General features: G+C 38.2%; 1 protein-coding gene across 3 annotated transcripts in view; it reads left to right on the forward strand.

Annotated features, from left to right (window-relative positions):
- Nucleotides 1-16,176, forward strand: part of LOC137624428 (rho family-interacting cell polarization regulator 2-like) — a 319,758-nt gene that overhangs the window by 282,220 nt on the left and 21,362 nt on the right. For 2 of the 3 annotated variants that reach the window (XM_068355177.1, XM_068355179.1), the window contains 6 exons: nucleotides 2,640-2,799; nucleotides 3,454-3,611; nucleotides 5,146-5,306; nucleotides 7,544-7,673; nucleotides 8,015-8,227; nucleotides 11,225-11,341. In XM_068355177.1, the coding sequence (XP_068211278.1) occupies nucleotides 2,640-2,799; nucleotides 3,454-3,611; nucleotides 5,146-5,306; nucleotides 7,544-7,673; nucleotides 8,015-8,227; nucleotides 11,225-11,341 (939 nt within the window). The remainder of the gene's footprint in view (nucleotides 1-2,639; nucleotides 2,800-3,453; nucleotides 3,612-5,145; nucleotides 5,307-7,543; nucleotides 7,674-8,014; nucleotides 8,228-11,224; nucleotides 11,342-16,176) is intronic. The other variant, XM_068355180.1, reaches the window with a different exon arrangement.

A 16,176-nucleotide genomic window follows, 5' to 3' on the forward strand; every position in this document is an offset into this window, starting at 1 on the left:
GATCATACTAGTTTAACACACACAAGCAGGGTTGCCAGGTTTTCCAGATGAGAAAAGGCTTTAAAATGCCAACCTAATAGTAGAAAAAGGCCGAAAATATAGCGTTTAAGGCTAACTAATTTCTAAAAGGCCAAATTTAGGTATCTACCACGATAAAAGGCCAAATTTGGAGGGCTTTTTTGGCCTGAATAAGGCCAACCTGGCAATCCTGCGTGACACAATTGCAAATAAACCCAAAATCTCCCAGACCCAGTTTAATGGCAACTGTCGTAGCCGAAATATCCTGTAGGGCTTAATGAGTGTCAACTCCAATGAATAAGTGGATCACATTACTACAAAGAAGAAGCATATGTATCATCTCAGTACAAGATTTCATTGACATCACTTCTTGTAAAGTTTTTAAACATTTTCTTGTAAAGTTTTTAAACATTTTCTTGTAGTTTTTAAACATTTTCTTTTAAAGTTTTTAAACATTTTCTTATAGAGTTTTAAAAACTTTCTTGTAAAGTTTTGAAATGTTTTCATGTAAAGTTTTTAAACATTTTCTTGTAAATTGTTAAACATTTTCTTTTGTAAAGTTTTTAAACATTTTCTTGTAGTTTTAGAAAATTTCTTGTAAATTTTTAAAACATTTTCTTGTTAAGTTTTTAAACATTTTCCTGTTAAATATTTAAAATTTTATTGTAAAGTTTTTATATATTTATACCTTATTCTGCTTCCCTCTTGCTTCAATCGCTATGGACTACTTCAGACTTTTATTTCTGAAACAGTGTAAAACTGTATGTAGTCCAAGAAAATATAATGGTGTATGCACTTGCTTGGGAGAGGGGTAAACTTTCTCATTAATTGTAAAATCAATTTTCTGTAGGGGGAAAATGTTTATCGTTTCCCGAAATACGATACGAAGTTGATTTTACTATTTACAAAATATAGGTTAGTGTTACCTTCCCAGCAGTGAAGGCAATTAAGAAGCAAACACAGGTTATGCCAGTTAGGTGATTAACCCCACCCCCCCCCCCCACCCCCCATCCCCCAACCCCCACCCCAGTAGCTAAGAATAGGGTTCCTATGTTAGATTAGGTGGGGAACTATACAGTAGGTTTGGTGGTGTTATTTGTTTCTCTTAAGATGTGAGTTTTAGTCATAACTAGGAATTCTAAAAAGTTTAGAATTGAAAAAAAAAAATGTTTCTCCCAATTATTTGCATCAGAACAGTTTAAGGTACAGTACTTTACTTATAAATACACCAGGAAGAATGCTGATTTTATTCATTAAGAATATTGTGCTTTAGTAAATATTTACCTACATTTTAATTACTAACCCGGTCCATCCCAACCATCCATAAAGACTCTGAAATCTGCCTGAAATGGGCTCTGTGTTGAAAATTCCCTCCTTACCCAACCTAGGATGCCTTGTCCACATTCATAGGTAGGTTTCACCCCCCTCCCCCAACTTCTCTAAACTGGCTTTATTATATCTTATGCAACTAAATAAATGGGTTTACATGTACAGTTATACCATAAAGTTTATAAAATCTCGAACAAAATTTTTCTGCAATTGGAATATATAAGTTACCTGTCGACAGTGTATATGTTTTGTTATTTGGCTATTAGGCTGATTTTTACTGTTCTTGATTATACCAAGGGATTATAGCAGGATGCTATAATCCCAAGGGCTCCAACAGAGAAAACTAGCTCAGTGAGGAAAGGAAAGAAGGAAATAAACAAACTACAAAAAAGGGAATGAACAATAGAAGTAAAATATTTTTAAGAACAGTAACAGCATTAAAATAAATCTTTCTTAATTAAACTATAAAATTGTCAAAAAACAAGTGAAAGAGAAATAAGGTAGAATAGTGTGCCTGAGTATACCCTCAGGCAAGAGACCTACTCTACCTCAAGGCAGTAATAGTGAAAGTTCATTGCATAAGGAGTTGCCCATATAATATACACTGTATGACCATTGAAAGTCTTGTCAAACATGAAGAGTGAATGATATGAAATTACCATTTTTGAGAGAGTATAACAAAAATATATTTTGAAGTAATTAAAAGGCCTTCATTGTTGTTTAATAAGATATTTTTTACTTTTTTGATATGCATTGCTTGGATAACTCAACCTTCTTCAAGCTTAGCCATTTGATCACATTTTTACGTATAAAATTATTACAGTACATTTGCTTTTATTATGTGGTGATTTACATAGAAAGTTTACATACATTATCACTTTTGACTAAAGTCTTGTATTAATTTTATTTGATAAGGCACATGGTGACATCAAAACACTTATGTACGATATGTGGTACGTTCACACACTTGCCTTTCTATTGATGTTTCATTTGCATCATATTTTTTGTTTTTCCTCATTCTTTCCTAAACTCTTGTTATTGAGTAACATTTTTTCATTTTTTGGTTGTGGGTTGTGTAAAGTGTATGTAAAGTATTTTTATCTCTAGAAATTAATTTAGTTGGTGCAATAACCAGTGTAAAAAGAGAAAAATGGAAAGAACAAGAGAATGAGTGAGAAAGTGCACATTGCAAAACATTATCGTACTGTACTTGGTTTTCCTTGCCTGGTGGTACTGGAGTAAAATAGAACACAGTATCTAAAACGTTATTTTTAATCATATTTCTTTTTCAGGTTAGAACAATGGCATATGCTTATGCCCTTTCTCCTGGAAAGGAGAAAGCGACCGCTCTCAGCAATGTTCGATCCGGGTATAAGGAGTGCACAGAAATCCTTTGTGCTTTAGAAGTACAAATTGAGCAGCTTATTGGAACCTTGACACTAGAAATGAAAGGTAATTTATTAGAACTCTATTCATTGTAGAAGCAGGTGAAATTTTTTCTTTGTTACCAAAACAGAATCTTGTTTTTCTGTATGATAACAGATGTATATTATTTTGCAGTACAGTATGTATTTCAATGTGAATACTTTTTTTTGTATGATAGTTTATACAAAATGTGTCCCCATTTAGCCAAGTAAATTTCCATATCCTATACTACGGTACTGCGTACTGTAATAGCATAGCAAATAATAGTTGCCCTATACTGTATAAAGATTTTTTATTTTCATATTTAGATTAATACTCTCTCCTTTATTGGGATCGGGTAAATTGGGTTATCTTAATTTTCAAGGAGTAATAATTTGGATTAATTATCCTAAAATGGCATAGGTTCTAATATTAAGAAATTTGATAAGTTCTCAAGACTAAGTAACCAATATATACAGTACAAAATATTTTGATAACATTGTGCTCTACTGTACTACGTAATTATGAAAGGACAGAGACCATAATTTTTCCATATAATTTATTATAATTCCAATGAAATTTTGAGTTGTACAAAGTATTAAAATGTTCATTAATTACTTTCAATGTAAAACAAGTTTCTCATAGAAGATACAGCTACCTTGAGTTATGATAATACAAGTATTTTCATTTGCTTTTCCCTAGGAATTCAAGGTTTCGCTCGCTTGTGTCCTGGAGACGTTTTTGAAGTGACCCTCAAGCATGGAACTCAGAAGTGGAAGTCACGAGGTCGCGTCTGCAAAGATAATACTCAGACTTGGGATAACCAAAGAACAGTTATTAAAGGATTAATTGGTGAAATGGTAAGATGCTTCATAAGTCAGATTTAGGATATTAAGATAACTTAATATCCCACCTGTTTATTTGTTGTTACAGTAGTTTGACAATGCTAATACATACATACATATACCAAGGCACCTCCCCCAAGCTTCTCTTCTGTGTCTGCAACCAGTACAGTATGATCCGCAAAAAACAACGGATTTACCTCCCATTCATGGTCATTCTCGTCTACCAGTTTTAATCCCCGTCCAAGCACTCGAGCATTCACCTCTCTCACCACTCCATCAACATACAAGTTGAACAACCATGGCGACATCACACATCCCTGTCTCAGCCCCACTCACCGGAAACCAACGACTCACTTCATTTCCTATCCTAACACATGCTTTACTACCTTTGTAGAAACTTTTCAGTGCTTGCAACAACCTTCCACCAACTCCATATAACCTCATCACATTCCACAATGCTAATAAGCGTATTATAGGAATGGTTATGGGTAGACTTTTCTTTCTAGGTACTGTATTTTTTTAAATTTTAAGGTAGGCCTACAATATATGCATTTGTCCTGATTTCTTTTTAAAAAGTATACATATATAACTGGGATTTAGTTGACTTGGTAAATTTGGATCAAAAGGCTAAATATTTTCCTTCATGTGCAGAATTAGCCAAATATTTAAAAATATTGTTATACAGAAATATTGATACTGTATACTATACAGTACAGTATTGTTAGGTTATGAGATTGAGTTAATATGACATTTTGTATTTAGACTGAGCATTTTAAAACTAGTAAATTTATTTAATGTTTATGATAATGATAGGAAAAAAGTACAACTTACTAGCTATGGACATATTTACATATACTGTACTTTGTATTATTTGTTAGTATTTAACAAAACAACTCATCTTTATGTATATGCAATGAGTACAGTACGGTAATGGGAAATGGTGACATAATTATTGCTGAAATATTATGGTGTCCCTAGCAGCTTAATCGCAAGAGCAAGATCAGCATAACGTAGAAATAACAAAATGTGATTTTCACTTGTATAGAAATCACGAAAGCTGATATGTGATGAATATAAAATGTATTATAGCCACGAAAGGAAAAATGAAAAGACTTGTTTGATATAGCCATTTACATCCTAAGAACTACAGGTAACTATCTAGAGGGGCACTCTGTAGAGCGCAGACCTCCGTCGCGGCAGCTTATTTCTCGACCTTTTGTTTGACCTTAACCTTTGACCTTAACATATATTAATTGGTGTGGATTTTCATACATTCAAATATGAACCAAGTTTAAAGTCTTTGACAACGATGTCCAAACTTATGGCTGATTACATGAATTGGACATTTTGCTTAACCTTTGACCGTGACCTTCCAAATTTGAATTATTTCCAGCTTTTTACCTAAGTTAATCCCTGAAAGTTTCATTACTCTATGATTAAAATAGTGGCCAGGAAGCTGTTCACAAACAAACACACAAACATGGGATAAAACATAACCTCCTTCCAACTTTGTTAGCAGAGTTAATAATGCATTTCTTAATCATTTCAGTTGTTAATAAAAGCTGTTGAAGTCAGAGTGCTGGGGAAGACAGTGGTTATAGGCAACAAAGTCTGTGAAACGAAAGATCTCTTTTCACCCCATCCACAGCTTATGACAGTTAATCTCAATCCGTCTGGTTCTCTCAAACTCAACATTGTAATAACGTGGAAGTAAGTATATTATAAGTTTTGCATGTACTTATTGTTAGGCGCTTGCAGTATATGTATGGTCACATTTTTACCCATTGCTTATTATTTTGAGAATTTTAAGATTTTTATCATCAAGCAGTCTTGTTCCCTTCTTTAAGTTGAAAATTGAATGCAAAGGAAACTTCAGTATGACTGTGTATTTTAAAGCTTTGTTTATACTGTATATTACATTGTTTAGAGAAGTTGTATATCATTGCAGTATGCAAATTTCTTGAAAAATTATCTACCAACTTGGATTCATTTTGGATTCATTTTCGTTACAACTTTTGAAGTACCTGTATTAAACATTGTCTCTTGACTTTACTACGATTTGTAACCCCATGTATTTCATGGAAGGGATGAAGGAAGAGAGTTTAATAAAGGCCAGAATACCGAGGTAATGTACTGTGTAACTACACAGCAGCCTACAACACAATAATTCCAAATTCCCTTTTGCCTATTAACAAATCTTAATGGTATCTGTACAGTATTCAGGAGAAAACAATAAGTTTTTCTACGTAAAAGATAAAGGGATATGGATACCAGACTGTATCAACACAAGTAATGAGATAATGCTACTCGTATAGTAAGAAAGCAGTTTTCAGTCACGTGCTAGGGAGAAGCCAAGCTATTAACTGTAAGGGTAGTGAGTAATTTTATTTTTACTGTCTTCGGAAGGAGTTTGTGTATAACCCATCTATATTGATGTACTATACTATATTGTACAGTAATACCCTTTTATACGTTGGTTGGACATACAGTATATCAGTTCCGATACTATGTCGCTCATTCTTAAGTATTAAGTACAAAAATCAAATTGGCTTTACACCGTTTTATTCGGGCATACGTCAGTTTCTATGTTGTACAAAAACAATAAAGTGCTATACTTATACTGTACTGGACTATACTTCACATGTAAGGTTATGAATATAAGTACTGTACAGTATCAGGTTTTTATATAATGATAGCACATTTAAGTATTTTACTTGCGTACAATTCATGTACTGTACTGGGAACATAAATGTCTATATAGGGTGAAAAATGGACTTAAATTGAAAATCTAAATATGGCAGTTGTCTTGGAACCATTTAACAATGTAGGACGGGTATTACTGTACTGGGTAATTTTAATTACTGTGATAGTTACTTTAAACATGACTTATTAATGCAAAATCTTTAAACAAAGTTACTACTAGGTATTTGTCAGTGGTAGCAGAAAACTTGATGTTTCCTGATTTTTCAGCATTCGTTGATTTTATTCCTTTCAGTTAAACTTATTTCCAGTTAATTTCATATTAAAATTTTTCTTTTCTTATTTACCCCGTACTGTATACTTTTTTATTTAATTTATCTCCACTAAACATTCCACCAGTAGAAGAGAAAAATACCCAAAATAAATCTTCCCATATGAAGTTTTGTACCATAGCATTCATGACACTTTAAATTGTACATTCAAACTTAGTACATTATATAAATATTTTCAGCTAAGCCATGAAAAATGTTTTCCAAAGTCTAAATTATTTTTCATAGGAAGCTCACAAAGTTTCCTTAAGTTTTGATGAGTATGGCTTTGTGGAGATATTTATTGCTATCATTATTTTGTCTTCTAAGGCTATGTTCGATTGCACATGTTTAACTTGACGATTTTATTAAATTGAAGGAAACTGTGTTTTGCACTACTTGCATGGTTATTAAAGATTTATGCTTTAGTCACTATTAAGATATTAATATGTTAAAGTTTTATGTTTATGTTGATGCCAGATAGGTTCAAAGAATGACTTTCATTCTTTGAATAAAGGAAGATATTAAAAGCTGATACTTATCAAGCATTTGAAACATCCTGTTCATTTTCTTAGTATGCATGCTTTAAATATTTAGTATTTTGACCTAATGTATTTGCGATAGGTAAATTTGTAGAAAAGCCTTGCTTGGATGAACACTGGAGGGTTTTGAGTCTAACTGTTATTTACTTATTTCATTAAGTTGTTGCTTGTTTATTATGAATTACATGCAGTAATGTTATGTATGTTGAGCTTGAATAAAAGCTTTTAATATTTTTCAACGCAAGGATAACTTCTAATAATGCTGTTGCGGTAACTTGTGGTTCTAATGAGAGTTCCATTCAAGCAAGTGCTACTCATTTTACCAAAGGAAACTAGATTCTGAATGAAGTTGTTGTATTGTCCAGTACTCTAGCTAACCATCCACTTGCATTGACAGTCCACTTGACGGGGTCGTCGAAGATAGTTTGGTGAGAACTCCAAGCATGTCGGCTACTTCGCCTGGGAATAAGCGAAGAACCCCTGTACTCCACACTCTCAGTTCTTCTCCTCCAAATAATGTAGCCAGTGTGAGTACAGAACTTTATAGATTTACATCAGAGCTTTATTGTTATATGTTTTGATTCTTCTTCCAAAGATTTTGTGTTGGTTTTTTATTTGTTATACAGTAATGGTAAGATACTTTAAGATGAGCTATATAAGGTAAACTGGAAATAAAGGAAAGTGTAACATTGTTGAAAATGCGTAGAACAGTACAGTATATTTCATCTAATCTAGTTGTAGTATTCCTTAATTTTGAATTTTGAGTCAGAATTGGGATTTGATGTTTGGAAAGTCATTGCTTACTTATGAACATTGAAGTAGAATACAGTAGTTTTCATAGGTTTTACTTAATGCCTTAATATTACAGGTTCCCTCAGGCAAAGACAATGGATTGTCTCCTGAGTGCGACCATGACAGTAGTTTTGGAAGCATGTCTGCCCGAAGTTCAACAGCAGACAGTGCCAGTCCCCTCTCAGAATATAGGGGTCTTCTCTCTTCACATGCTGCTCTCTCTACAAGGACTGATAGTAATAGCCCTGTCTCTGATTATCAAGGTCTCTCTAGGAGAAGTGATAGCCAGGTACGTAAGAAAGTCTGAGGCGTGTTCTTTAAAACTGAACATGCTTATGCTTTTTAATGACCATAAGGATAAGTAGTATAACTGTGATTATCTTTTCACTCCAAGCCATCTCTTTGACTGCCTGTCCAAGCTCCAAGTTAACAATGAATGTGCTCCTCCCAAGACCTTTTCATAGTCATGATAGCTTAATATGCAACAAGCATGGTACTGTATTATAAGTTATGAGTGAAAAGCGAACAGCAAGAGCACAATGCGATGTCCTTTAGTAGAATTCCTAGAGACAGCCTTCTTGAATGTAGACGTCTTTAATAACACATTGCTCAAACAATAGCAGTATGCTTAGCTTTTTGATCTTTGTCAGCAACTTATAAAGGAAGAAATGTGTAGTCAGACTGCATTCAGAACTCTCATAGTAGGATCATAGGATTTGATGTGTATTAAAAACACCAGGAAAAATATGCAACTTATGTAAAGGAAATTACAGTTATTCCCCGTAGTATGAAAGGAAACATGCTAACATCTGAATTTGCTCTCCAACAATGTCACTGATATTATTATGCCAAAATTTGGTCCTTAGCCTCACTGGGATTCCCATAAGTGTACATTAGGAAGTGAAAGAAAAAATTTCTTGGTGTACTTCTGTTTCTCATATCATTGCATTCTACACTACATGCTCTCCCCAATAGATACTGTACTGTACAGTTCAGTGAACTCTCGAAAATCTGGTATGTTAGGGATGAACACAGTCGGCTTTAGATTTTCTGCTTTGGAAGTCTTCGCATTTAAAGTTACTTAGTATTCTAAGGTAGAATTAAAATGTCAACATTACAAAATACAATATAGATACGTTTACCGATGTGTGTACTTGTGTTTGAAATATATTGATTTGTGTAATCGGGAATGAATCGGGTAAAGCTCAATGTAACGAAAGGCATGAGGAGAAAATAATCTGGTGCAGAACTGTCAATGAGAGGAAAGTGATGTCTGGCAAACATCATAATGTTTACACTTGGGCTTGTGTGACTAACATCAAGGAAGTGGAAGTGGTGTTCCTTTAATTCCATCAGAATCTTTTGCGTCTTGAGTATCATAGAATCAGCTTCAAGTACTGCGTTAAAAGTTTGGTTGGTAAAGAACATCGGTTGCAGGATGGGGAAATAATAAACTTTGGAAATATTACTGTAATAAGAAAATTCAGTGAACTGATTGAATTTCATTTTGCTCATCTGCATTGAAAAACAAAAACAGGAGGTTGTCAATTTGCAATGGTGGCTAACTCGATAGAAGTACTGAATGAGTAAGTGGAATTGCCTATGTCCAGGCTGCCAGGAAATCTGTAATAGAAATCACAGACCCAGTTGATTTAGTATGTGTGGTTATACTAGATTCTGTCCGCTTCTTTAAGGGCATTTTGGCATTGTACCATACTTTGCTGAGTGAAGAGTCGTCGAATTTTGCTTAGAAAACCAACAAATTTCAAGACACCCCCCCTCCCTACTCATCTTTAGCAAACTGGAATGTGCATTGTAAACAGGTGAGGACTTGAGAATTTGTGAAAATGCCATCAGTAAGTTTGCCTGAACTTCCCTGACAGGTATAACAGATTATTGGCTTGTTCCATGCCTTATGTAAAGTTATAATTTCCTTTGGCATCTTTTATTATGTTGAGCATCACTTTGGGAACCTGAGTACGTCTACAAATTTTTGTTTGTTAGAAGGGAAGTACTTCCTGATGGTGGTAGAGCAAGTAGCGCCGTACGGTGAAGTTTGGAACCATAGTCATTGTTCCAAGAGTTATAAAAGGTAGAGCACTTTTTTAATATAGAACTTTAGATTTACATCATTATACTTTCATTTTAGAATGCTGGATTTTCGAGGGTCTTTATACAAAGCTAAACTTCATAGTAAGGCATTGGCTTAGATAGGTTGCTTACCTATCTGCTGTAGTTGTTGTCCCTTGGGAGCCCTTTGTACGTTTTGATAGTTCTTATCCCAAACAGAATGACACACAAACACGAGAGTTATCCCTTAATTTCCAATGCGTCAACTTAACAAAAGGACTGGTGGTTTGCAAAATGGTAATCTCAGATATTGAAATTATCTAATATTTTCAACGTTCACAGCAATATTGCGTTTTCAGCAGTTCTTTTGAGTCCGTTACTATGACAATAGAAATTGCTTTTGTATTTTTTAATATCCTAATGGCTTTTTTTAAGTTTTTTGTATAGTCTCTTGTTAGAAACATTTTGCATGTACATGTACTGCATGATATGCTGATAAGCCTAGATTGAGAATGTTGGCAGCAATACAGACGCACTTTGAAGTGGGGAAAACTAATCTTGGATGACTGATAGCAGTAATGTTTATTAATGAGTTGCCAAAGCATAAACAATCCCTTTGAATCATATGTTTAATTTTCTGATAATCGTTTAAAGCCAAAAAAAAATGTGAAAGCTGCCTCATTATGATATTAGTATATATAATTGTATTATTATACTGTGTTAAAGAGGCAGTATTATTTTTCAATTCTTTTCAACCTCACCCTAGTGAAAAGAAAAAACCAACTAGAAATCCTGTCATGAACTAATCATGAGTGGAAATAGTTTTTATTTCTTTTGAAGTGACATAGCAAGAGATAACCCATCTTTCTAACTGACTACTGACTAACTTGGAAAAATAGAAAAATGACTGAAATTACCTTACCCGAACACGGAAACCTGCAGTAGCATACATTTCATAAACAAACATGCAAGACATTTGAACTAATCATTTACTTGTCCTCGTCCTCGTTCGTCATCCTTTTGCTGACTGTGATTTGTGTATGTCAACACTACAACATATAACGCTGTTCCTCAGCCATTAATTAAAATGTAGCATATGCACTTCCTCATAGTTTCAAGTCAATCTTGCAGTTAATGGCAAGTTTACATTATGCAAATAAATCCAGATGATAAGCCCTGTTCATTTGATTACTTGCAGAAATTCTTGTTTTTCCAGGACTCCATATTATTTGATGGACGAGATTCTGCTAGTCCACAGTGTGATAACACTGGTAATTTTACGTTAGTGCGTAAGAAGGAAAGTAGGGTTGAACAATGGGCTAGGTATTCTCAGGTAAGTTACATATTTATAATTTGTTTAGTTATATTGTAGTATTATTCAATATATAGGCTGCCAAGGAATTTGCTTGTGATTGCTGAATTTTGAAAGGGCAATTAGATGCTAAATGACAAAGTTATAAAGCTGTAGGCTGATTGATCTAAAAAAAAAGTATTATAAACCTCTCAATAATTGTTTCTCTCGTAAGCTTGCAGTTGCAGTTTGTCTTAAAGTACTGATTAAGAAATAATTTTTCCACTAATCCAGTAATTGATATGAAATTTATGGTTTTGAGTTGGGATGCAAAACCACTAGCTGTATAGAGCTATTTTGTAATATCATTAACTTTTGGTATCGTTACTGTATTGTTTGATATATTTATATTGATTTTCTTCATTTTCACAAAGACTTAACTGGGTTTGCTGTACCAGTGAAAATTATACATCCTATCCATTAGACTGAGGTTTTGTTTATCGTATTACTGTCCAGTTAAAATTTGTTTCTCTCAGAAAGTGGAAATTGTCCCTGTTTAAGTTCCTTTGATGTGTTCTCGATCATAGTCATTATATTTATTTTATGTTTAATTGTATTTTCTCTTAATATTTCTCCTGAAATCATTGCCTAGGATGAAATTCCACCTTTGGAAATTGAGGTATGGAGGATAATTATATCCAAGAATGAATAAAGTTTGATAAAGAATTAATGAATATATATACTTTAAATATAGAACGTTACATGTACAATGTCAAAAATACAAATTTCTATATACAGTGTATCATTATTACTAATTTTTCAATATTAAACATAGCCGGTGATCGTATAGCTGTCAGCTCTGCTGCCCGACAGAAAAACCTAAGGACGAAATACGCCAGCGATCGCTATACAGGTGGGGGTGTACATCAACAGCGCCATCTGTCGAGTAGGTACTCAAGTACTCCATGTCAACACAGAACCAATTTTCTCTCTGTCGTGCCACCGGCAAGACCTACTAAATACGCTGTTGTTTTCTGGATTGATTTTCACGTTATTTGGTGAAGTATTCATTTCTGGTTATTAGCTATCGCTGTGCAGAAGTTATCTTCAATACTTCCTTGCATTCTTTTATTGGATTTTGGATTATTTGTTGACGACTTGGATAGATTTTGAATTCCCCCCTTTGACTAATTCAAGATGTCAAGTCCCCAAGTACAGGAAGTGTAGCGCTAGGGACTGTTCAAGGCGTCTTCCGAAGGCCTCTATCGATCCGCACACCATTTGTTCCAATTGTAGGGGTAAAGCCTGTCAATTGGAAGATCGATGTGAGGAATGCGTTGGGCTTTCGGAATTCGATTTTCAAGAATTCCTGAAATATGCACGTAGGCTAGAGAAGGATAGGATCAGGAGGAGTTCGTCTCGCTCAATTGATTCTTCCTCTCCCCATGCCCCACAACCTATTCCTTCCCCTGTAGTGGTTGCACCCGACCCCCCTGCTAGCTCTCATCAACCTTCGATGGCAGATATGATGCGTGCCATCCAGGCTCTAGGTGAGAGAGTCGAGTCATTGGCGAATGACCGCAATCAACTCATGGCTGACGTCAGGGAGTTGAAAGGTAAAAGTGCAGTGGGAAGTGAAGTGAGTGTTAGTGCAGTGAAAAGTGTCAGTGTTACGCATGAGGGTGCGTCTGTTCGTGCCTGTCGTCCTCCCAGTCCGGGACCTCTTGCAAGCTCCCAAGCCCAGGGGAGAAGCAATGTCGTACGACCAAAGGGTTCGACAGGCTTTAATCAGCGGACAGACGTTCCCTCCGTGGTTTCGGACGTATCTTGCCTAGATCGTCCCACCCACAAGAAGACGAGTGAGCCCGTTCATTCCTCGTCTGCGGAAGAAGTTTCACGCCAGAAACGATGGACCAAGGTCTCACGGCCTCTTAAACGCAAGGTCCCTTCCGAGCAAGTCCAACGGCCCAGGTGTAGCCACTGGGTCAGTTCGGACTCGCTGCAGTCCTCCGACGACTGCACACCTCCTAAGAGAGGCAAAGTGGTACCGCAACAGACAGTAACTCCGTCTGTTGCCGCACCAGCTGTTGTAGACCCTAAGTGGTCTTTGCTGCAGTCTATGCAGACTCAGTTAGCTGCTGTTATGCAGGAGTATCGTGCGGAGAAGGTTGACGCTGCACCCGTTAGCCTACAACCATCCACGGTTGTGCGCCCAGCAGACGCTGAGGCTGCCTGCTCCCACACTCCACCTCCACCCATGCGCAGTCGACCCTGCCAGACGCATGTTGACGTTCGCCGACGCACGGAACCCTCCGCCGACGTTCGTGTGCTACCACTACAACAGGAGGGTGGAGTTAAGCTGCCGTGTTTTGACGCGGTGCGTCAGCCTCCGCAACCCACGGTGGTCTCCGCTATCCGACCACAGTCGGGAGTAGACACTTTGCGCCCCCACTCAGCTATGGTTGTTGCCAGTTCTCAGACTGACCAACAGTGGCATGACGTTGGGTCCAGTGCAGCCACGCATGCACCCGTGCTGCCGGACTCAGCCGTCCAGCTTTTACCTACTCCTTTGCCTCTTCCTCCTCAACATTCAGACGATGGACTCTCTGATGATGACGAAGCTGCACATCTTGACGACCAACACTCGGACATCGACGAACCCAAGACCACGCCTCCCTCCTTAGACTTTAGGAAAGTGCTTGCGCTGTTCAAGGATTTATATCCGGATCAGTTTGTGTCTGCAGCACCACGCTCGCCTCCCTCTGAGTTCGCTTTAGGCATGCAGTCAGCAGCTCCTGCCTTTACGAAGCTCGTACTCGCTCGATCATCCAAGAGAGCTTTAAGGGTACTGGGAGAGTGGTTGCAGTCCAAAAAGCAACTTGGGAAGACAACCTTCATGTTTCCCCCGGCCAAGCTTGCTTCCAGATCTAGCGTCTGGTATGCCACGGGAGAAGTTCTCGGCTTGGGAGTTCCTGCCTCTGCCCAGGGCGACTTCTCAAGTCTGGTAGACTCTCCCCGCAGGCTGGCTATGAGACGCTCCAAGATTTGCTGGACTCCTTCGGATATGGACCATCTTATGAAAGGAGTTTTCCGTGCATTCGAAGTCTTTAACTTCTTGGACTGGTGTTTGGGAGCGTTGAGCAGGAAGACCTCCCCTTCTGATAAGGAAACTTCCATGCTCATTATGTCCTGCATGGACAAAGCCATACGGGATGGTTCTAGTGAGCTTGCGGCTTCTTTCGTGTCCGGGGTCCTCAAGAAGCGGGATCACCTTTGCTCCTTCTTGTCAGCTGGAGTCACCCCATGTCAAAAGTCGGAACTTATGTTTGCTCCGCTCTCGAAGTGTCTCTTCCCTGAAGAGTTGATCAAGGAGATTGCCGCCTCCTTAATCCAGAAAGACACTCATGACCTGGTGGCGTCATCCGCACGCAAAGCCAACCCTTTGCCCTCCGTGCCTAGACCCAGGATGGACACTCCAGCGTCAAGGTTCATTCCGCCCTTTCGTGGCAGAGCCTCCAGCAGAGGAGGTGCTCATGCCGGAAGTCAACGTGGGAGCAAGAAGAAGGGTTCCAAGTCCTCTAGAGGCAGAGTCTGACTGCCACCTTCTTCAGACAGCAGTGGGAGCCAGGCTCAAGAACTACTGGCAAGCCTGGGAGAACAGGGGCGCAGACGCACAGTCTGTGAAGTTACTCAGAGAGGGGTACAGGATTCCATTCTTGCGCAAGCCCCCTCTAGCAACAACTCCCATCGACCTCTCTCCCAGGTACAGAGAGGAGGACAAGAGGCTAGCTTTACAGCAAGAGGTGTGTCTCTTACTACAAAAGGGAGCGGTAGTCATAGTCCGGGACCATCAATCCCCGGGCTTCTACAACCGTCTCTTCTTAGTGGCGAAGAAGACAGGAGGGTGGAGACCAGTGCTAGACGTCAGTGCTCTGAATGTCTTTGTCACAAAGCAGACATTCACCATGGAGACGACAAAGTCGGTTCTAGCATCGGTCAGGAAGGAAGACTGGATGGTCTCGTTAGACCTAAAGGACGCTTACTTTCATGTCCCCATCCACCCAGATTCCCAACCTTTTCTAAGGTTCGTTTTCGGGAAGGTTGTATACCAGTTCCAAGCCCTGTGCTTTGGCCTAAGCACGGCACCTCTAGTTTTTACCAAACTGATGAGGAATATTGCCAAATTCCTGCATTTAGCAAACATCAGAGCCTCCCTCTATTTGGACGACTGGCTTTTAAGAGCTGCGTCAAGTCGTCGCTGTCTGGAGAATCTAAAGTGGACTCTGGATCTGACCAAGGAATTGGGTCTCCTGGTCAATATGGAAAAGTCCCAACTCGTCCCATCCCAATCTATAGTATACCTAGGAATGGAGATTCAGAGTCAAGCTTTTCGGGCTTTTCCGTCGGCCCCCAGAATCAGTCAAGCCCAAGAATGCATCCAGTCCATGCTGAAGAAGGACCGATGTTCGGTCAGACAGTGGATGAGTCTGATAGGGACGCTTTCATCACTGGACCAGTTCATCGCGTTAGGGAGACTCCACCTCCGTCCCCTTCAATTTCACCTACCTGCTCACTGGAGAAAGGACAAGACGCTAGAAGCGGTCTCGGTTCCTATTTCCGAGAAGATGAAGTCTTCACTGACTTGGTGGAAGAACAACATTCTCCTCAGGGAGGGTCTGCCACTGGCTGTTCAGACCCCCGACCACCTTCTCTTCTCGGACACATCGGACACGGGCTGGGGTGCGACATTGGACGGTCGGGAATGCTCGGGCACGTGGAATGCGGATCAAAGAACGTTGCACATCAACTGCAAGGAGCTACTGGCAGTTCATCTGGCCTTGAGAAGCTTCAAGTCCCTCCTTCTAGGCAAGGTGGTG

Source organism: Palaemon carinicauda, chromosome 31, assembly GCF_036898095.1.
Source record: "Palaemon carinicauda isolate YSFRI2023 chromosome 31, ASM3689809v2, whole genome shotgun sequence".
NCBI classification, from domain to species: domain Eukaryota; kingdom Metazoa; phylum Arthropoda; class Malacostraca; order Decapoda; family Palaemonidae; genus Palaemon; species Palaemon carinicauda.